This window comes from Rhinichthys klamathensis, unplaced genomic scaffold (assembly GCF_029890125.1).
Source record: "Rhinichthys klamathensis goyatoka isolate OS25496 unplaced genomic scaffold, OSU_Roscu_1.1 h1tg000072l_1, whole genome shotgun sequence".
Lineage (NCBI taxonomy): Eukaryota > Metazoa > Chordata > Actinopteri > Cypriniformes > Leuciscidae > Rhinichthys > Rhinichthys klamathensis.
In genome coordinates this window covers 434,053-456,735 of record NW_026606615.1, presented here as the reverse complement: position 1 = coordinate 456,735, position 22,683 = coordinate 434,053, and the positions used below count along the sequence as shown (strand labels likewise).

Here is a 22,683-nt window from a genome sequence, read left to right as displayed (position 1 = left end):
TTTGAACCTTTCTGGATCCGCCATCATATTAATAGGTTTATTTATATCAAGTGCTGTGAGAAAAGGCTATAAATCTCCACCTCCAACATCCTCACACTCATAGCCGACTAGCCGAGACTCTTCTTTATGTGTACAGATGTGGCGTAATGGCGCAAAGACATGCTTGAATCTCCCTGGAGCTGGACTGGAGCTTTAAAATGCCTCCACTCAGTTCATTATAGTTTGTACACACACTGTTCCCTGACTGGCACTTTTGCAAGTTTGCTTTACAGTGTGTTTTCTCTGAAGTGCTTTTGTAATCTCCGTAGGCTGTCTTTGTTCATGTCTAGAGGGTTTGAACACAAATGGTTTGTTTGTAGCTCAAATTACGGGGGTGAATTTCTGGCGTCGGAAATATGTTAATTAATGCAGTGTGGGTTAATGTGTATCGCTTAACATGTGCTAGTGCTTTAGGGGTCATTGTCTCCCTGCTAGGATGTGTCTAATAAAGGGTTGGTTAAGCGTTGGTTAGCTGTGTTAATGTATCTCTGTCTCTGTCCCTTTGAGCCATTAGCTGCCAGTAATTGGCTGGGCTTAATTGCACAAGCCTGGTCCCCACGGCGATAGAGACAGCGGATGTCCAATCGCTCTATACTTGTTGCTCCGGTGACACGCTCTCCTTCACACACACACACACTGCTTCACTGGTCACTGACACATATTCCCTCCTTCCGTCCATTTGTGTGTGAGAGAGAGAAAGATGGAGTCTGTGTTCACAATAGCATACTAACATACTACTCTCTTACTATCTCTGCAGTATTTATTATGTAGACTGTATAGTATGTGCATTTTATGTATGAATATAAAATACCTGGGATGACCTACTATATTTGATGAGATGTACAGTAAACTATACTGCATCCCATAATTCAATGCACTGGACGTCCATTAAGATTAATAAATCTGAAGAAATATTGTGATTGTTACATGGCACACGTATTTTGTATAGTTTTCTGGTTAAAATATCTAAAAATGTGTTAAACAAGATACATTTACTTGTGAGGCAACACTGCATAAATAATAAGGCCTGTTTTTCAGACAATATACTGTATCTTCATCAGTATAATCGTTGTTTCTATTTTCTCTTACTGCACTGTAAGTGCACACTGGTGGTGGTTGAGGAGAGATCCCCTGATATGATTGTAAAGTGCTTTGGGTGTACAGTAGTACATATAAAAGCGCTATATAAATACCACCATTCACTCACTCACTCACTGTCAGATTTCTTCTCCTGATTAAAGTATAAAACTGAAATCTTTCTTGGAGGACTTTTGATACTTACTGGAAAACAAGTCAAAAGTCATTAAACATAAATTGACTAATTTATAATTATGACAATGTAGCATACTCTACTACAGCGGTTCCCAAACTTTTTTCCTTGCGCACCCCCTTCTATGTCCCAACCGGGTTTGCGCACCCCCAATCCCCACTTAAAAAAAAAAAAAAAAAAACGCAACAAAACTTTGTTTTATTGCCATATAAAGACTCATGTTTTATCATGCTCAAATAACCAGAACACACATGACAATAACAACATCAACAAAGTTTCAATATAATGCAACAAAGCTACGCACAAGCTTCCACTTTTAACCCTTTCACACCAATGCGACCACTAAAGTGAATTTGTCACTTTAATGTTTCCATGGTGACGCGTCATTGCTTGTCACGGGACACAGCGCAACCACAACACAGCGCTGAATGAATGTGAGGATCTGCTTATGTCATTTTTCCTTTTTTATCAAAAATATTCACAACAAATGTATTAGCTATACACGAAACACTGATATTCCGATTGTCAAATATGTGTAAGTGGACGCGTTGTGTTGTTTAAACGCCTTCATAACGATTGCGTTAGTTGAGCTGTATGCGCGATGGGCGGCGTCATGTTAGTTTGTGCCACAGTTCAGAGAAGAATCAGATCTGTTGGATTTACAACACGTCAGTTTCTCCCCTTCTCACGAAATACATGAACGTAAGAGGCTGGTGAACTGGGAGAAGAATAGGGTAAAATCTGAAGCTACGTTCTACAAAATGTGTATCTGATATGAATAAAACGTGTCATCTTATAATGAAAAGGATTATTATTTCCTTATCCATAGATATCAGCAAAATCAAAATCATTGTTTTGCTAGTACTTATGTGTATTTAAATGTGTGAAACTTAAAATAAACATTATGTGGTTGAAAACACTCAATAGTGATATTGGCTATGACAGCACTGGCTAAGCGCCAGCCAACGCGCGAACGCACATTTGAATTTAGAAGTTGATAACGTGACATATTATAGCCTAGCGGCTGCAGAGCTCTGTTTGGAAGAAGACAGCAGCTGTCTTATACGTTTCTATTAAAAACTAATAAATAATAGTTTTTTTTATTTAAAATATAAGCGATTGCAAAGGAAATGTTTACAGTTCATGTTTTTTTTTTTTTTTGTATGGAAAAAATCCTATTTAAAAAAACAGACCACCATTGCATTTTTCCTCTCGCGCACCCCCTGGTGACAGCTCGCGTACCCCTGGGGGTGCGCGCACCACACTTTGGGAATCCCTGCTCTACTATATGTAGAGTTTGAAACGTTTATTTTTGCATTTCATATAGATATTTTTATAGTAGGAGGCAGTATATAGTAGAAAGTAGAAAAAAAACCCCTTTTTATTTGCAATATAAAAACGGATGCCACTCACACACAAGGTGATGAGGTCATGTGATGACAATGTAGCATACTCTACAATATGTAGAGTTTGAAAGGTTTATTTTTGCATTTCATATACGTATATATTTTCATAGTAGGAGGCAGTATACAGTATAAAGTAGAAAAAAAACTTTTTATTTGCAATATAAAAACGGATGCCACACACACAAGGTGATGAGGTCATGTGATGACAATGTAGCATACTCTACTATATGTAGAGTTTGAAACGTTTATTTTTGCATTTCATATATATTTTCAAAGTGTATACTTTCCAGTAGGTAATAAGTTGTTAGTATCCTGAACATAGCAATGCTCTTGAGATGTTGGAACTGTGGTGCTCATGTGGGTAATGGCTTTTTTGAGGTCAGCTCTGCTCAATGACTTTCTATTCCCCACCCATGAATAAAGTTTTTTATCTTTAAGTAACCAGTGGATCTAATAATGTGAGAAACAGTGACACCTGACCTTTATACGACATGGATCTCTTCCATATGCATACGCAAGAACACAACTGAGACTTATCTATAGAAAAGCAGATTTTGAAAGTGTGCCTTATGCATAACAGAGAGCGGCTGAGGGGAGATGCGTCTGATATTGATCAGTCTGTGTCTCGCTACACACACCTGCCGTCCCTTACCATCAATATACAGCGCTAATACACCATCAGGTGTAATGAGGATGAATGGGCTGTGTGTGTGTGATGTACAAACTCATTTCCCCTTGGGAGAGGACATTTGCCTCTTTGCCTGTTAAAGGGAAAGTTCACCCAAATTGAAAATGCTGTCATCATTTACTCACCCTCATGTCGTTCCAAACTGTTTGCATGTATGTTTTTCCATCCTGAATTTTACATACAGTGACAGTTTCAAGTGACCACGACTGCAAATCTCTGAAAAGGACAAAAAACCAATGTTATTTGGTGTCAATAGGAAGACTTAATAAAATACTTAATGACTTAAACTTTTTATTTTATTTGTTTATTTTATTTAAGGATCCAGCATCTCCATGTCCCTACAGAGGACAACCAGTTTGGACATTTACTTTAATTTACTTTAATTTAATTTAATTTAATTTATTTAATTTTATTACATTTTTATTTTATTTTTATTATTTTTTTATTTTATTTTTATTTTTCATTTTATTGTATTTTTTTATTGTATTTTTTTATTCTTTTGATTGAAAAGAGTAAACATAAAGGTACAAATATTTGTTAAAACAGTTAGTAAAAACATTGTTCGAAAACAGAAAACAAATAATATAATTATAATTTTGTCTGACTTTGATCAAAAGAAAAACTTGCAGACAAAATGAAATGATATCGGAATGCTCATTGGCATGCAGTTATGATTTATTTAACAGCACTAATTGAGACAGGCGTCATTAAATAAGACAGGATAAATTGCTTTAATTATGTTATTGTCTTGTCTAACATTGCTGAGTACTAATTACTTTTCATCTGTTGCCACGGCAGCACGGCTCCGATAGCCTCGTTAATCTGCCGCGCTGTCGCGTTACTTCTCTTTTTTTTCTCCGCGGCGAAGCCATCAGTGATTGACGCATGTGATTGACGGATGTGACACTGAAGTGAATGAACAATCCTGAAAGTGACACCCTTCAGAAGAGACAGAGAATGCTTTCCGAGAAGAGAAGGTTTGGCCGCGTTTATTACGCCTAAATCCTTCAATAGAATCTTTCTAGAATAAGCTCAGTGACTGATATACGAAAACCACAGGCGTTGGGTTGTTTTCTGAGTTATGCCTTTGAAATAATCGGTACTTATTGCTTTTGGATGGCAAATCCAATAAAGAGCTCATATTTATTTGATCAGTCTGTCTGTGGAAATGTTGTGTTTACTGAATGGATAAGTTCAAGGAAAGTTTGTCAGGTTAGCAGCATCAAATCTAAAGATACTCTGAGTTTTTATTGAAGCACCAAGTAGAAGGTAACTAGATATCACAGAGTACATCAAAATATTATGCTTTGTTAAGTTGCATCTGTGAAATAATACTTACTTATTTCTTTTATACGGATATAGATTTAAATCAAAACATTTTTTACACATTTTCGGCTTTCTTTCTGTGGTTTCAGCCATTCCCTGAGACTGCTGTGCTATTATTCCAATTAATTTTTTACACGCCGGCCTATTATTGTAGTTTAAGGCTGGAAACACGCTGCTGCTTTTTTAAAACCAATAATCAGAACAAAAAGCAGCTGGAGGATGATGTGTGAAATTTAATTCTTTATCTGATTCCAATGTAATTAATCAGAGTCAATTAACACTGTTAAGAAGTAGAATCTTTTGTTTTGGAGGAAAAACTTTCTTAGAAGGAGACTGAAAAAAAAAAACATTTAATATGAATGTTCAGATAGCACTATGTAAAATAGACGTGACTTACCAGGCACATCTCTACTGAGTTTACCACTCTTCTATTGCCTTTTTAAGCTACAATTCCAAAAGTTCAAAAAGTTCAATATGAGGTGGGATTGCAGAGGGATCGGCTTTCCCAGCCAGATTCATCTAGCATCTGCAGGCTGAAGGTGAAAGGGTATATAAAAATGCTATATAAATAAGTAAGTATGATCTATTTCAGATAGATTCACCCTTAAATAGCACATACAACCAAAACAAACTGGCTGGTTGCTCTGAACTGTCACCGTCCCGCTAGCGGGATGCCTAAGTTTACCTCACTATATTACAATTAAATCCTAATCTAATCATGACAAACTATATATCGTTGGAAAGGTCTAAGACTCCTAAATATATATTTTGCCACTGTTTTTGTTACAAATTAGGTAGGAACAGTAATAGATGAATTTATGACTGGAGTACACCTTAAAAAATCTAAATCAAGTAAAAGTCGACGCACACACTTTTAATAATTGAAACTTTGGTTTTCATGCTAAAAGTTCATAATAAAACATATAATCTAGTATTTGACAATACAAAAATAAAAAATAATATTATCCTCTAGTCTAAAGTATAATATATATATATATATATATATTATCCTCTAAAATATATATTTTTTATCGCCTTTTTTTATTACATCACATATTTTAGTAGTTATCATAAATTAGGTATCATTAGAAAGCTTGCGAACTCAGAATTCATCCTGTGAAAACCGTTTTGAAATTGAACGTTGCGTTGCCATAGAAACGGTACTCTAAATTATTTAATCGGGCTCCACCCCTTTTGGGCGTCGTCATGTTTCATAATTTATGATCAAAACCTTTTCTAATCTTGACAAAACACATATTGTCAGAAAGGTCTCAAGGTTCCATATTTTGGAACCACATTTTCACCCACAGAACTGCCGCTCACTGGATATTTTCTCTTTTTTGGATCATTCTCTGTAAACCCTAGAAATGGTTGTGCGTGAAAATCCCAGTAGATCAGCAGTTTCTGAAATACTACAAATACTACCAACAAGCATGATGCATTCAAAGTCACTCAAATCATCTTTCTTCCTCATTATGATGCTCAGTTTGAACTTCAGCAGATCGTCTTGTCTACATGCTTAAATGCGTTGAGTTGCTGCCATGTGATTGGCTGATTACTGTAGATACATAAGCAATGCTTTTCAGCATTGAATGAAATGTTTATTTATAATTTACTATCCGCCATCTTGGATATAGTTTTTTTCTCTGAGCTTGCATTCTCCACAAAACTTTAGACACAAAACAAGTCTCATCCTCTTCTTGCAGTTCTGGTTATCTCACTTCCTATCGTCTTATCCTAAGTTAATTTCTGACCCTTCATTTCTTTTAACTGAAATTTCCTCTATCTATTTGTCTCTGTGATTTGTTTGTCGAGCACAGGAGTGCTGCAGTTTGTAAAAGCGGCGTAAACTCAGTAAAACACATCAGTCCCATTATCATGAGACAACAGTGGACTGATGCTGCACCGTCCTCTTCGTACCGCTCTGGGAAATTGAAGCCATAATTTCTTTCCTCCTCAGACTCTCTCTCTGTTTCAGTCCCTGTGATCTCTCTGTTATTTGTAGAACAGATAAGATTCTTGTATGTGGCGGAGAGCTTGTAGAGCTGTTGGCAGTACAGAAGCCTGAATCTGGAGACCATCAGGATCAATTGCCTCAATAGAGACATGAGATTTTAGCAGATCTTGAAGAGATCCGACCAGCCTCGGGTCAGGTCTGCTTACTTTCCTAAATTTAACATAAAATAAACGTTTTTTTGTTATTTAAACTTAAAAAATTTTTTTTCCACATTTCTTTATGCTTATTTACTTTTGATTTTGCGGTGAAGCATGACCCAGAAATGTTCTAAACTGGTTACGTGAGATTCACCCTTTTAGAACAATCTCCTATTTTTGGGATTATCCTGGATTGTCGTGCTTGTGGAACATAACATTTAAACCACTCTTGGATGATTGAATCAAGGTCTCATACTGTATTAATATATCTTTGTCTCTTGTGGGTTAGTATATTTTAACGTCTGGTTGTATAAAAGAATTTCATTATTTTCGAAGTACCGTAGTAAAAAACAAAATGATTGGAGTAGGTTTTACAAGAAAAATCCAATTTCAGTCTTTCAAAATTTCATGATAAAGTCCATGTGTTACTTGCCATTTCTTGGCAATTATTTGTGAAGTTTATTAGCAATTTCAGAGTGAAAATGGTTTCAAAAGTAAATCCAACACCAAAAAATGTTTTCAGTGTGAGGAGACAAATATCTGGACTACACTGTAAAAAAAATATTTATTATAACAATTTACTTAAGAAGCAAAAATGTAATATTAATATATAAACAATTTGTTTTTTCTTTTTTTGCTAATTGGCAAGAAAAAAATATATTCGTATAAACTCTCTGATAACAAAACTTCATAGTTTACATAGTTTGGTTTCTAAATCTTGTTTTAAACATGTTTAGTTTCTTTTTTTTTTCTTTTTTTTTACTGGATGACAAGCCAAAAATACTGATGATTCTTTAATTTAGTGTAAACGTGTGTTGCAGGGTTGTCTTTTTGTCTTGGAACAATTTAGCTATTTTACAATAAACTTTTAACCCTCAATGAAGGCATTTTTTAATCACTTCTGATGCTCTTTTATAAAATATTGTTCAACTTTTTTGGATCAGTTTTAATTACACTCACATTGGATGAGATTTTCTGGCATTAAATGTGGGATGTTTTACAAGTCTAGTCAGAGCTCAAATGTTGCCAATGACAATTAATTTAAGTAGATGAAAAGCACATTGGCAGGTTTTCTGCTTTCTAATTTGAGTCATTTATTTTTAACTAATGAATTAATTATGCTTAACAGCAGTCTGGTCTTGTTCAGGTACAGTATGACACTTAGACTGTAGAGATAATGAACACAGATGGGAGTGATGTCATTCAGCGACTGTGGTGAGCTGTGTGACGCATAAGAGAGGTTGATTCCAGAGTATGCAGGTTTGAATCTGGCCTGCGTCATGTCCTGATGTCATTTCCTATTCTACATAATGCATAAAAAACAGATTGAGAGATTCAGATTACGTGAGGATTGATGGGGTTTTGTGCCACTGTTGGAAACACAGGGAGCTTTTTTGCAGCCATCTGTGTTTAGTAAATAACATTTTATTATTTCTTTGCATAGACCATAAAATGAGAAACTCAAGTTTTAACTCAAGTGTTTGGTAATGGATATGACAATGTTGTGAGCAAGTAAGACATGCTGCTGCTGTACAATATAGCATACATAAATTAGCCGAAGCAGATCTATGCAGGTGGAGCTGGGGAAGGTGGAGGGCTTCTGAAAGCACGCTGCACTGCTTAGGCAAATGCTACCAGTATTTGAAGGTTAAGCAGTAAACTCATTGGCTACTGATACAGCAGGAACCAATCAGCTGTGCCCTATAGAGAATTTTGTTTTTGCACGCATTTAGAGACTGAGACTATTTAGAGACTGCCTTGTCATCTATCAGAGAGCAGTCAAGGAAGCCAAAAGTCAATACCTCTCTAAGCTCATTAATAACAATAGCCACCGTCCTGGTATTTTATTCAGTACTATAAACTCTGTTATAAATCCAGCCCCTGTTGTATTGAATGATTCTTCAGTTAATGCATGCAATGTATTTAAAAAATATTTTATTGATAAGGTCCAGTCTGTTAGGCAAACTATCATACCAGCCCCTGTTGTCAGTACTCCCTCCCAGGCGACGCAATGTGTATTGGAGAATTTCGAAGTGGTTTCTGTTGTTGATCTTAAAAAAGCTGTTCATGACTTGAAGCCAACCACCTGCCCTCTAGATACTGTTCCTGCTAGGATTCTGAAAGAAGCCATCGACATCGTATGCCCTTTCCTGGTCTCCTTCATGAATAGCTGTTTTAGTCTGGGCGTTGTTCCCAATCCTCTCAAGCACGCCATTGTTAGACCACTTCTTAAGAAACCAAACCTTGATCCTTTTGTACTGTCTAATTTCCGCCCCATATCCCATCTGTCATTTTTGGCTAAGCTTATGGAAAAGCTTGTTTTCTCCCAGCTTCAGTCATACATCGATCTGCATGGTATGGGGGACAAATTTCAATCTGGCTTTAAGTCTAGACATAGTACAGAGTCAGCCTTACTGAGGGTTCATAATGACATTCTTAGAGCCTTGGATAACAAAAACTCAGTGGTTATGGTGCTGCTTGACCTTACCGCTGCTTTTGACACCGTCGACCACGCAATCCTCATTGACCGGCTCCAACATGTTGTGGGTCTACAGGGCACGGTGCTAAAATGGTTCTCGTCATATCTCACCAACAGAACTTTCTCAGTAATGCTTGATGACTTCTCCTCCTCAGCTGCCCCTTTATCATCTGGTGTGCCCCAGGGTTCTATTCTTGGTCCTTTACTGTTCTCCCTTTATATGCTGCCACTAGGTCAACTCATTTCTAAGCACAACGTTCAGTTTCATTTCTATGCTGACGACCTTCAAGTCTACCTTCCTGTAGTTTTGAACAATCATTCAGCATTAGACCCCATCCATAACTGCATCCAGGACATTAAACGGTGGCTCTCTCAAAACTTTCTTCATTTGAATGAAGGTAAGACCGAGTATATATTGTTCACGCAGGACTCACCTTGCAGCTCTCTTAGTTTTGGCCCTCTCACGCCCCAGTTTGCATCCACTGTTCGTAACCTGGGTGTTGCTTTCGACAATAGATTGCATTTTGACAAACAGATTGGTGCAGTCGTTAAGAGTAGCTTTTTCCAGCTTAGGCTCCTCAGTAAGGTGAAATCATTCCTGTCCCGTGCTGATCTAGAAAGAGCCATTCATGCATTTATCAGCTCAAAGCTGGATTATTGTAATGCCCTCTACACTGGGCTTAACCTATCACTTCTCAACCGTCTTCAGATGGTTCAAAACGCAGCAGCCCGTCTCCTTACAAATACCCACAAACATACTCATATCACCCCCGTCCTCTGTTCACTTCATTGGCTCCCGGTACGTTTTAGGGTGGAGGATAAGGTTCTGATGTTTGTTTTTAAGGCCATTAATGGTCTGGCCCCAACTTACCTCTCTGAGCTGGTCACTGTATACCATTCTGCCAGAACCCTCCGCTCCTCTCAGAACACCTCTTTGATTATCCCCAAGTTTAGATGCAAAAAGTTTGGAGGCCGATCTTTTGCCATCCAGGGTCCTACTTTGTGGAATGCCTTACCTACTACCCTTCGTAACATTACTGTGTTTAGTGTTTTTAAATCACAGTTGAAAACGTTTCTTTTCAGGAAGGCTTTCAACACGTAATCATTTGTTTTCTTTTTAGTAGTTGTGTTAGTTACTTTCAATTTTTATATACTGTTGTCTTTTTATGTGTTTTATGGAAAGCGCTTTGTGCACCTTTTTGGGTGTTGTAATGGCGCTATATAAATAAAAATTGAATTGAATTGAATTGAATTTGAGTTAACAACCTATTAGCCTGCGCCATATAGAGTTTCATGCCAGAACTTTGTATTTCAGCTCATGAGGTGATTTATTAATTGACATTAAACCTGAAGAGTGGATTTCATGAAGTCTAATTAATTTTATTTTTCTGAACAATATACATGAATGAACATACACAAAACAGAAATGTTGTATTAGATGAACAGTATGTGCTCTTTAATAATTATCACCGCGGCAGTAATCATCTCTATTATAGGCACAAGGACACAATGTCATTTTTAATGTGTGATTCTGACTGTGAAGCTTATTTCTGGCTTAATGATAATTTGTTCAATCATGTGATAAAATCATGACATCACGACATCTACGTTCATTTTCTTAAAATATCTCTTAAGGAAATGTAGATGTGGCTGTGTTTATAAATGAAAGTAAATCGGCTACATAGTATTATTTGTATTTTTGAACTGTTTATTTTATTCTGATTTAAATGATTAAAAAAGTAATTGTGTTTTTCTGTTTAACTGTCATGGTAATAACGTCACAATTAAAAAATATATATCTTTATTGTCCTAAAATAATATATTATATATATATTTTTTTAATTAAGTTTTATATATATTTATCTAGATTTTTTTCTTCTTTTCATTTTGGGGTGACATTATCATGGGATGATGTTTAAGTACATGTGAAGTATATGGTGAGTTAAAGTTGTCTCGAGTCCGAGGGGTCCTTTCTTAAATGCTCAGCAGTTGCTGAGGTTAAATCAGTTGACAGGACACTTTGGCTTTGAATCAGGGAATCAGTGAAGGAGATACTGTTAAGAGTCTGTCATGGTACTTGAGTTATGTGTCATGCTAAGAATAGCTGTTAGGTCTTTACTCAGAAGCAGTGAAGAGGTGATTCTTCATGAAATGTTTTTATCGATGGTAGTATTGATCTTCTTGACATGTCGAGACACTCTAGCTTTGGAGTGTTCACATGTTAAAGCGAGACCACCTGCACTCATTTTGTTCTGCTCTGTAAATGCAAGACTCACTAATCTAGACATAAATAGGAAACCCACCAGCTTTGAATGATGCATTCTTCTGTTTGTTGTCTTTCATTCCCAGCACCCCCTGCTCTCAAGCTGTCTGTGAACGAGACGTACGTGGTGGACCCAGGCCAAGACGTCACGCTGTCGTGCGAGGTAACGGCTGGGTTCCCCACGCCTACGGTCACATGGTCTCGGTACCCTGGGTCTCTCCCACAGCGGTCCGTGATCCGAGGTGGATCCCTCACTCTCTGGTCCATCAATCCCGCTGATGCCGGCGTCTACAACTGCACAGCCTTCAACAATGTGGGAAACCCTGCAAGAAGAACCGTCAGCCTCCTTGTGAGATGTAAGTGTGCTTGTTTGTACACATGTGCATTGCAATTTGAGTTTGAATGTAGAAAAAAAGTTGAATTCAAACAGATGCATAGATGGATGGATGGATGGATAGATAGATAGGTGGATGAATGGATGGATGCATGGATGGATGGATGGATGGATGGATGGATAGATAGATAGATAGATAGATAGATAGATAGATAGATAGATAGATAGATGGATGGATGGATAGATGGATAGATAGGTGGATGTATAGATGGATAGATAGATAGATAGATAGATAGATAGATAGATAGATAGATAGATAGATAGATAGATAGATAGATAGATGGATAGATAGGTGGATGTATAGATGGATAGATAGATAGATAGATAGATAGATAGATAGATAGATAGATAGATAGATAGATAGATAGATAGATAGATAGATAGATAGATAGATAGATAGTGTAGCGACAATGAGTCTGTTTGGGGAAATTACTTAACTCAAATGGGGAATATTATTCATTAGATAATGAATATGTAATCGCATACATAAATTAAATTATCCCAAATAGGGAATGGACTAAACATTACCATATAGGAATAATTAACACGATCGATCGTAGTAATTATTGATATATAGGTCAGTTAAGTCAGATTAATTTTCAGAGTAAATTTACATGTGATTCCAAATTAGTTTGTCAGGCACCTGGTTCGTCCTGCGAACCTGAGATGAAAACTTCCTTATATCACAAGATTACCTGCCTGTATACCGAGTGAATATTTTCCGCTGGCCACACGGAAGAATCTGCTCGTATACGGCACTTTCAGATGTTTAAAATAGTTAACCGAGGTAGAGCTTTGGTAACTTTACAGACCTTTGACATATTACAGAGACTTCAATCATGGGACAATGAGACAGATTCGATTCAAAGGATTATGGAATTTAATAACACAAAACTAAGGGTTATATAGACTACTAAAAATCACGCAGGAGTAAATAATATGCATATCAAAACAAACAATTAATACAGGATTGCAATATGACGTATTTAAAAAGACACAGTTAGAGTGAGAGAGAGAGAGTGAGAGAGAGAGAGAGAGAGAGAGAGAGAGAGAGAGAGAGAGAGAGAGAGAGAGAGAGAGAGAGAGAGAGTGGGTGTGAGAGAGAGAGAGAGAGTGGGTGTGAGAGAGAGAGAGAGAGACAGAACAGTTCAAACAGTGCAACAGAGACCCAAAGGATTCCAATATTAATCTAGACAACTTTAAGCAGCACTTAATTGAGATTTGTACGTTACTTGATTTAAACACGGTCCCTTTGTGTTGAGTTGTGTTACAAAGGCAGCGTGGTTGGAGTTGTCTGGCACGTCTTCCGGTAGGAGGCAGATGTTTGCGATTGCTTCAGCTGCGGCCCGTACGAGAGGCGATTAATCTTAAACTTGTTTCGTTCGTGACTGAAACCGAACTATCAACTGAGGTAGATCGAAAGAAAGCAACTTAGATTTAAAACAAAGTAGAAAAACGACGAAGAAGGAAAACTCCGGCTGGAGTTTAGCAGGAAAGTTTAGGAATCTCTCTCTGGCGTAGGAAACTGCACAGAGGATAAGGTGGCGGTCTATTTTGAAGGGGCGAGGGACACGCCTTTCTCAGTGTTTGATCCAACCGTTTTGCAGGAGGGCGGGTCGGCAGACCTTGTGATTCACGCCCTCCCGGATCATGTGCATAGGGGATAAAACTTGTTCGAAATACACTTCTAAACTAGTATTAATAAAAGCATGCATCATATTACATTCTGGGTTGATGATTCAATCTTCTTTGATTATTCTGATTACAACCATACCAAATTCGGCATTCCTAGGGCTTAGTGAAATGCAGATACATGATTTTCGTGATTAAAACGGATGTTAAATTGATCACATATCATAAAAGCTTACGGTTATACCAGTTTTGTCACCAGGGAATCATGAAAACACAACCACAAAACATTATACATTTACAAAAGGGGATTTTTTTGATCCCATGTGTTCCGAGTGTTCCGTGTGTGTAAATGGGTGTTCAGAAGTTCAACCAGCGTTGGTCACGCGGTGAACTCGCGACCAGTCCCGTGTGAGCGTGTGTGCTTCGAATTTGATGAGTTTAAGCAACTGCTACAATGGCCAGTTGTCTAATCTTACAATTCTCTTCTGTGTGTGTAAGCGAAAAACCCCAGGGGGATTCCACGTGTGTGCGCTTATCTGAATGGACAATGTTCGTCTTGTCACCTTCGGAGGGGTTCTTCCACGTGATCCTGATTCCAAGATGGGCCCTTTGGTCACATGTCTGTGTCAGCGTGATAAGCAATGCATTTCTTTGTTTAACCATTCGTGGCAAAGCCAGTGTGTGAATCAGAGTCAGTAATTCAATCAAATCCAAGCCCCATTTGCTTTGTGTGGCAAATTACAACAGAGAGACTTTGTGATTGACTCGGTAACCTAATCAACAGTCCCAATGACCCTTACTTTTGTCACAGTCTCTGAATTAAAAGAATGCAAAACCAGCAGTTTAAGAAAATGGCAGATCTGACCATGGCTACAATAGATAGATAGATAGATGGATGGATGGATGGATGGATGGATGGATGGATGGATGGATGGATAGATAGATGGATGGATAGATGGATAGATAGGTGGATGTATAGATGGATAGATGGATGGATGGATGGATGGAAGGATAGATAGATAGATAGATAGATAGATAGATAGATTTGATAGATAGATAGATAGATAGATAGATAGATAGATGGATGGATGGATGGATGGATGGATGGATAGATGGATAGATAGATGGATGGATGGATAGATGGATAGATGGATAGATGGATAGATAGGTGGATGTATAGATGGATAGATGGATAGATGGATGGATGGATGGATGGATGGATGGATGGATAGATGGATAGATAGATAGGTGGATGAATGGATGGATGCATGGATGGATGGATGGATGGATGGATGGATGGATGGATGGATGGATAGATAGATAGATAGGTGGATGAATGGATGGATGCATGGATGGATGGATGGATGGATGGATGGATGGATGGATGGATGGATGGATAGATGGATAGATAGATGGATGGATGGATGGATAGATAGGTGGATGTATAGATGGATAGATGGATGGATGGATGGATGGATGCATGGATGGATAGATAGATAGATAGATAGATAGATAGATAGATAGATAGATAGATAGATAGATAGATATTAGATAGACAGATGGATGGATGGATGGATGGATAGATAGATGGATGTGGATAGTGGCAGAACACTTGTTGAGCTGAAGTTCTTTAAATTACAATTCAGTAAATTCTTCTTTCTGTCATTCCAATTCAAACTGTAATTCAAGCTCTTGTGGGTGTGGCCAATTCAATTCAGATTCACACTCATGAACTGAGTGCGCGCCAATTCTTCAGTTCAGAACTTCACACAACCCTGGTCTTTATTTCTGTGCTTCTGTTTGCTGGCACAGTAATGACCTCACTTTTAACGGCTGAAATATTAAGTACATCTCAAGCTATCAGATTCAATTTAAGTTTACATATTCCTCAGACCGCTTGATTGACACGCATTTGAATGAGTTGTGACTTCCCGTCTGTCTCACGCTTAGCAGAAAAACCGCAGAGCTAGATTCCTTCATATGTATGCGTGGGAGCGTGTGTTTATGTGGCGTGAGCGTGAGTTAGCGGTTGAACTGTAATTAGCTCTCTTGGCAGTGTGTGATTGTGTTAAACTCCTCAAGCCGTGAGGGTGATTCAGGAACGGCTGCCATAACGCCCGACGTTCATCAGGGCCCGGAGCTATTCTTAGCCTCTTTAATCATTTTTATTTACTCCAATTAATTTGAGAGGAATGGAGGTAATTAGCAGTAGAATGGTCTTATTTCGTAATGCACGGGTTGCACACACTGGATCCGTCTCTGTTGACGGTAATGAGCTCACTTTGTGTCAAACACACACGCAGGTACCGCAGACGCGTGAGCTCAGCCAATCATCTAGGTAAGGCACCCTTCTGTTGAAATGAACATATGGCGCTGAAGTTTCTGTCTCCACCTGCAGGGTCGTTTTTCATACTGTCAGAGCATAAACTCGCGGCTAAGCTGTTATAGTTATAAATTGTGCTTCAGTACTAACAAATTACGGCAGTAAGACTTGGACGGGGCTTGGCTGGGTTTGTGATACTGCCTTTGAGCTCATTATTCTCATCTTTAAAAGCAGTTTATGACAGAGTCGTTATTTTTATCATGCAAATTGCACTTTTTTTCCTCGTGATTACATGCACTTGTGGTGAAGCAGACGTCTGAGATGGTTTCGCATAAATATGATACTGGAAAGCTGATACTGGAAGGCAGGGCTGTATTGATATTCTTAAACATTGGGTCTGTTCTAAGTCTACATTTCTGAAATTAATCCATTTTAAACCGCTTCCTTAAAAAATGATCGTGATTTTAATGGTAAAAGACTGTAAAAATGCTACAGTGAAAAACTGTTAATTGGTTAACAGAAATTATATACTAGACTATATACCATACTATATACAGTGAATAACTATGATGCATCTAACCGTAAAATACCGTCAAATTTACAGGTTTTGGAAGTAAAAAAGAACAAGTCATTGTATAATTTACAGTGAGAAATGGTAAATTGACATTCCCACAATTCCCTGCCTGACACTTCACATTTGATGTATTTTTGCTGAAATAACTGTTTTTTTAATAGTTTCTCTAATGAGTTATTTATGTTTAATAAGGTTTTATGTTACCTTTAATGTTGTTAAATTAATGTTTATTGCCTTTTTTAAATTGTATGCGTGTTACCATGATGATGTTTAGTGTTTGTGTGTGAATATATAGTCCTTTTATATAATAGTATATTAGCTTTCTCAATTAGTGAAAAAGCTGCTTGTGATGAGCTTTGATTCATCATGTGACTCCACCACCACTGTGATTGGTGGTTGTCAGTGTATTGCAATGGTACAAAACAGGTATTAGTGCTTCAATAGATAGGTAAATTAACATTATATCAGATAATGAAATACGTTTTTTTACTATAAAAATTTAATATAAGTCTGTAAAACCTAAAATTTTTAAAGTTAAATTTCTGGCAACCACAGCTGGCAGTTTTAATAATAACCCAAATGCTTCTTTTTCACTTTGTTCATCTTTTTTCACTCTCTCCGTTAGCCATGAAGAACTTAACGTTCCAGATCACGCCGGACTCCAACAAAGACAGCGAGAGCATCCAGATGGGCCGAGACCTCAAACTTTCCTGTCACGTTGACGCCCAGCCTCAGGACAAGGTGAACTACACCTGGTACAAGAACGGAGTTCTCATCATCCCCACCGACAGTCTCATCGTGCTGCGCAGTGACCCAGACATGCCGCCTGGTACCAGCAGCCTGGAAATCGTGGACATGAAGTTCAGAGATCAGGCCACCTACAGCTGCGTGGCCAACTTCCCCGGGAGCAGCGTTCCTGAACTGCGAGTAGACGTGAACATCACGCAGAGCAGCGGTGAGAGTGATTGTAATGCTAAAGGGTTCTCAGAGCTTTAGGAACTCACTTGTTGAGCTCGTACTGTGAAATGGCCCTTTGATCTTGTGCCTTCTGCTTGTTGCTGATGATGTTGTTTGCTTTGTTAAAAGGTGATTTTCTTTGCTTACATACATGGAAGACCCCGTGAAATGGTTTGATGAGTGTTGTTTTTCTTCTCAGTATCTATCTAACTATCTATCTATCTATCTATCTATCTATCTATCTATCTATCTATCTATCTATCTATCTATCTATCTATCTATCTATCTATCTATCTATCTATCTATCTATCTATCTATCTATCTATCTATCTATCTATCTATCTATCTATCTATCTATCTATCTATCTATCTATCTATCTATCTATCTATCTATCTATCTGTCTGTCTGTCTGTCTGTCTATTGTTCTGTTGTTCTCTCTATTGTTCTATCTACCATCTTAGCAAGTGCAAGTGTTCAAACTAAGACTCATTACTTTCAAACTTTCACACCTTGAGAGCTTATCTTGACAAAGATCTGGATGCTGAGCATTATGGTCAGATAGCGAGCCTAACATGTTTGGAAAATTAAAAATAAATTTGACCTCTTTTGCCATCTTTATATATATAAAAAAAAAAAAAAACTTTGTCTGCTTCCATAAAACATTAATATATTGCAGCAATTCATCTAATAATTGGTTAGTCTTGCACCCGGCGCAAATAACTTTGGACACTGACGCATGTATCATTCCTATTTTGCACCCGCGCAAAGCGGGCTTTTCCCTCCACAGACACACGTCGGTAAACTAGGAAATGAACTTGCGCTCCCTGGGCGGGTCGGCGCAAAAAGGAGGCGTGTTTCGGCGCAAACTTTCCCTCATGCTATTTTGCAGTTCCAGAAAACAATTCCGCCACTGACCAGAAAAAACCTAGTCTAAAGTCAGTGGCGCGTTGCGCATTGTTCATAATGCTATTTTGAGCGCATGCTTGGCCATAATGTAGCGGGTGCACAACGCGCATACACTTTGATTCTCTCATCAACACAGATGCAGCAGTTTTTATTTTTGCAAATCATACATTATAACAAGGAAAAATATTAACACATGAGGGAAATCATTGTGGTGTCCATGAAGATGTAAAAAAATGTAGGCCTAAATCTAGCTTACACATTTACCCAAATTTTTCAGGCTAATTGTAGTAATGACGGATCACACCTGTTTGCCCAATAGTGGCAAGACACATGTCTATAAGGAGATCTGACAAATTAGTTTGTCCGTCAAGAACCAGGAAAAAAAAAATCTCCCATCCCCATACAACGTCACTTCTCTGTCTTTTACGGTCCTGACAAGAACGTCGGTCTCCTTGGCTGTGAACCGCTCCTGGCGCGCGCCTGGTAAATCCGCCGTTATAATAGCAATCCGCCATGCAACATGCACACCTGCTCTTAAAGGGTATGTTGGATGACGCTCTAATTGGTTTATTTCCCGTTACGCCCAAACCACACCTATGAATAATGAAGCTATTTCAGACCAACCCCTTTTAAACTTGCGTCGGGCGCAAGAGTCATTTATCCCGCCGGTAAAATAGCAACAGCGCCCAAGACCCGCCCACAAAGTTACTTGCGCTTCGCGCTTGATACTTGCGTTTTAGATCGTTAAAATAGGGCCCCATGTATTTTATGTAATGAATGGATGGGTTGAATGGGTTTTTTTCATGTCTCTTTAATGTAAAATCCCTTGATATTTGATGTTCTTATTGCCTGTTGAGGACTTGTTTGGTCGAAACGTTGGAATGCTTTAAAGATTTATGGGAGCAGATAAAGCAGTGTGCTGGTTTTTACATCATTTTTGTTTATCTATTTATTTTTGCCATTGATAAAGACAGAAAGAAACTACTACAACAGCACACATATTTCCTCACATATATAACTTTACTTTACAACACAATGTTTATTGAGTTTTTTTCTCTCACCGCTATCAGAGAGGTTAAACGGGTCTGTATGCCTCATGGGTAAACCGTGATAATGTTGGAATGGTCATTCTGTTAGGTTGATGGCAGTAAACTGTTGAATTCTGGGAAATTCAGATGCCCTCATGCATTTGAGTCCTCTCTGATCTGCTCTCTCTCATCTCAGCAGGAAGCTGTTTTTTCTGAGTTCCTCTTCTTTTTTGTTCTTGAAGTTTCGACCTTCTCTGGAGTTTCTCTGTGTTTCTGACCGCAGTACCTGACATGATCAATCGCATCATCTGACACTCTCTTGATCTCTCGTGTTTATGATCTTTTTTTCCTTTTGTTTGAAGTCTGTCCATCCCTGTACGATCATTATTTTGTATATTTTTTCCCTTTGTGTTTTGGTGTTGGTCCAGTAGATTTAACACAGTAGCTACCTAAAAATGTAGTATTCTCTCTATTTGCAATATATATTTTTATTGCATCACATTATTCGTCTCTTTCACGTGGTGTTCATTTGGCAGCTGGCCCTGTTTTGGCCTGATAGACAACTGTAACATTAACATTATAATCAATCAATCAATCAATCAATCAATCAATCAATCAATCAATCAGTCAATCCATTTGAATATAGTTTTTTATGCTCTATATAGCTAGACTATAATGCCTATTTTTATATTTTATATCCATATATAGATTATAAGAGGTGTTATAAAATGGAATAAATTGTTAAATTATTATCTGCTTATCTGCTTAATGATGGCACAAGAGGTTGCAAATTTAAAAATAAATAAATAAATAGCAGTTGTGAGCATCATGGGTCACTGAAGCTAAATATATATATAGAAAGAAGTTGAAGTTGAAAATTTTGGTCTTTCATTTAAAAATCTGAATATCTCATAAAACTCCATATTTCGATTTACAAAACTTCTTTTGTAAAATTTTCCCCATTTATTTGTTGTCCATTGATTTTTCTTGTACATAACTGTTATTTAATATAATAATATAACGATCTCTTCTCCTTTTCCAGTCGTTCCCCCTGTTCTGAGCGTGCCAGTCGGAGGGGGTGTGGTCAATGTCAGTGAGGGCGGCACTGCAGATCTTGTGTGTCTGGTCGATGGCAAGCCCCGCCCACCCGTTCTTTGGTCTCGTGCCAACAAGGACCTGCCCATGCCATCAGGGGATTGGGTGGTGGAAACACGCGATGGACGCTTGCGCCTGACCAATGTGTCGCGGGACATGATGGGAGCGTACCGCTGCCAAACCGCACCTTACAACGGCCTAAACATCAAACGCCGTCAGGGTCAGGTGCAGCTCAACGTAGAGTGTAAGTCTTTCAAATGACTAATTGACTAAATTACCGGTACTCATTTATAGCTAAAGCTATAAGTAGCTAGCTACATTGAGACTATTTTAAAGTAAGTATAGTGAGTAAATTGAATTTTCCATCCAATATCCTGCATTCTACTCAAAAGTAGTAAAATGGGTTTGCAAACAATGTCGCATGTTTATGTGGGTTGGCTTGTTGTTTTAGTCCTCCCCCTACATAGCACAGGACTAATACTATATTAAATGTTATATAGCAATCTTAACTGTAATCGCTTGAGGGATTTAGGGCCCTATTTTAACGATCTAAGGGCGCACGGCGCAAGTGCACTTAGAATCCAGTCCGAATCCAGTTTTGCTAGTTTAACGACGGAAAAAATTGTCGCCGCACCCGATGCATGGTCTGAAAGGGTTGTCCCTATTCTCTTAATGAATAATGGGTGTGTTTTGGGCGTAACGTGCAAAAAAAACAATCAGAGTGTCATCTCCCATTCCCTTTAAAAGCCAGTTGCGCTCGCGCCTTGTCAGATTCGCTATTTGCATGACGGAATTTGCAAACGGAAAAACTGAACGCTTCTCTAGCGAGGAAACGGATCTGCTCGTGTGCGAGGTTAAAGAGCATATTGCAGGTAAAAAAAAAAACTAAAATAATATATAAACTTGTTTGAAAATACCATATGAAAAGTTAATGCAGGATTTAAAATGTTTTAAAACGACATAAGGGCACTAATTTAGTAGATAAAGTGAGCGTTTCTTGGACTGCTCGTAAAAACGGCTTTTTTTTCAACATCGCATCATTTTACGTCACGCCAGGGAGCCTCAGCCTCGGCTCAGTGCAGAGTAGGCTGGCATTCAGTGAGAGCGGCCGTGAGTCAGTGTGTTTTAGGTAGTTTTTGTATTTCAATTTATCATCGTCATGGTAAATTATTGTGTTTGTGGAGGTTGCAAAAACTCCGGCCTGTCAGGACATCGAGTCCACAGGTTTCCATAACAAGAAAAAGGACGGTGCTGTATATCTTTCGTGCCTGCGGTTCGTGCAGGTGAAGAGACGGGATTTCTCTTCCGCATCGGCTTCGAGAAACGCGGTCGTGTGTAGCTTTCACTTCAGATCGGAGGATTATCATCCCGGCGATATGATGGAGTTTAACATGGGATGCCGAAGCAAGAATATTGATCGTCGTACTCGTATACTGTACCAATGGCATCAAATAGTGTGATATAGGTAGTCATGCCCTAAATAGAGGCAACTTGTAATTGAAAAACAAAATGACTATTGTTTAAATATTCAAATCTTTCATTTTCTGTTTATGTTGTAACCCAGGTGAAAAACATGTTTTAAAAATGTACTTGAGTATGTTTTAGTAACTTACAATAGAAATATAGCCTACTCAAGTATAGTTTTTATACATTTAATAGTATAAATCTACCCTAAACATACTAATGTCTGCTGGCCTGATATACGATCTGTACAATATTGTGAGCACAGTGTATATCGTTAGCGAACGTGTATCTATAAGCACGTCTCTCACCAAGACACCTGTCCTGTTCTCCACTGGTTCTCCTCACACCACAACTCAATTTGTCTCTGACCGTTCTGTCTGACATTAATACTGGCCTGTCCCTGCTCTCTTGGCAGCATAGCAGGCTCATAATTGTATGGCTGTAGTCCATAATTGTAAGTAAGTATTTCCTCAGCGTCTGAAATGTCATTGCGATCCATTGTTTTCCTGTTGTTTGAATCGACCGCTCTCCCGCCCGTTACGTCATGCCCGCCACGCCCATTTTCAGACACGGAAGTAAAATTTTCTTAAAAAAACGACTCCAGAAGCTTCTGTAGCGTATTTATAAGAATATTTTAAAGAAAATCTAGTTCCTACATTATTTTTCTATACATTGACTCGTTGG

General features: G+C 38.1%; 1 protein-coding gene across 1 annotated transcript in view; it reads left to right on the top strand.

Moving 5' to 3' along the window:
• LOC130085056 (MAM domain-containing glycosylphosphatidylinositol anchor protein 1) overlaps positions 1 to 22,683 on the top strand; it is a 245,484-nt gene that overhangs the window by 153,891 nt on the left and 68,910 nt on the right. The window contains exons 7-9 of the mRNA XM_056250613.1: positions 11,712 to 11,981; positions 17,174 to 17,503; positions 20,483 to 20,779. Coding sequence (XP_056106588.1) covers positions 11,712 to 11,981; positions 17,174 to 17,503; positions 20,483 to 20,779 — 897 coding nt within the window. The remainder of the gene's footprint in view (positions 1 to 11,711; positions 11,982 to 17,173; positions 17,504 to 20,482; positions 20,780 to 22,683) is intronic.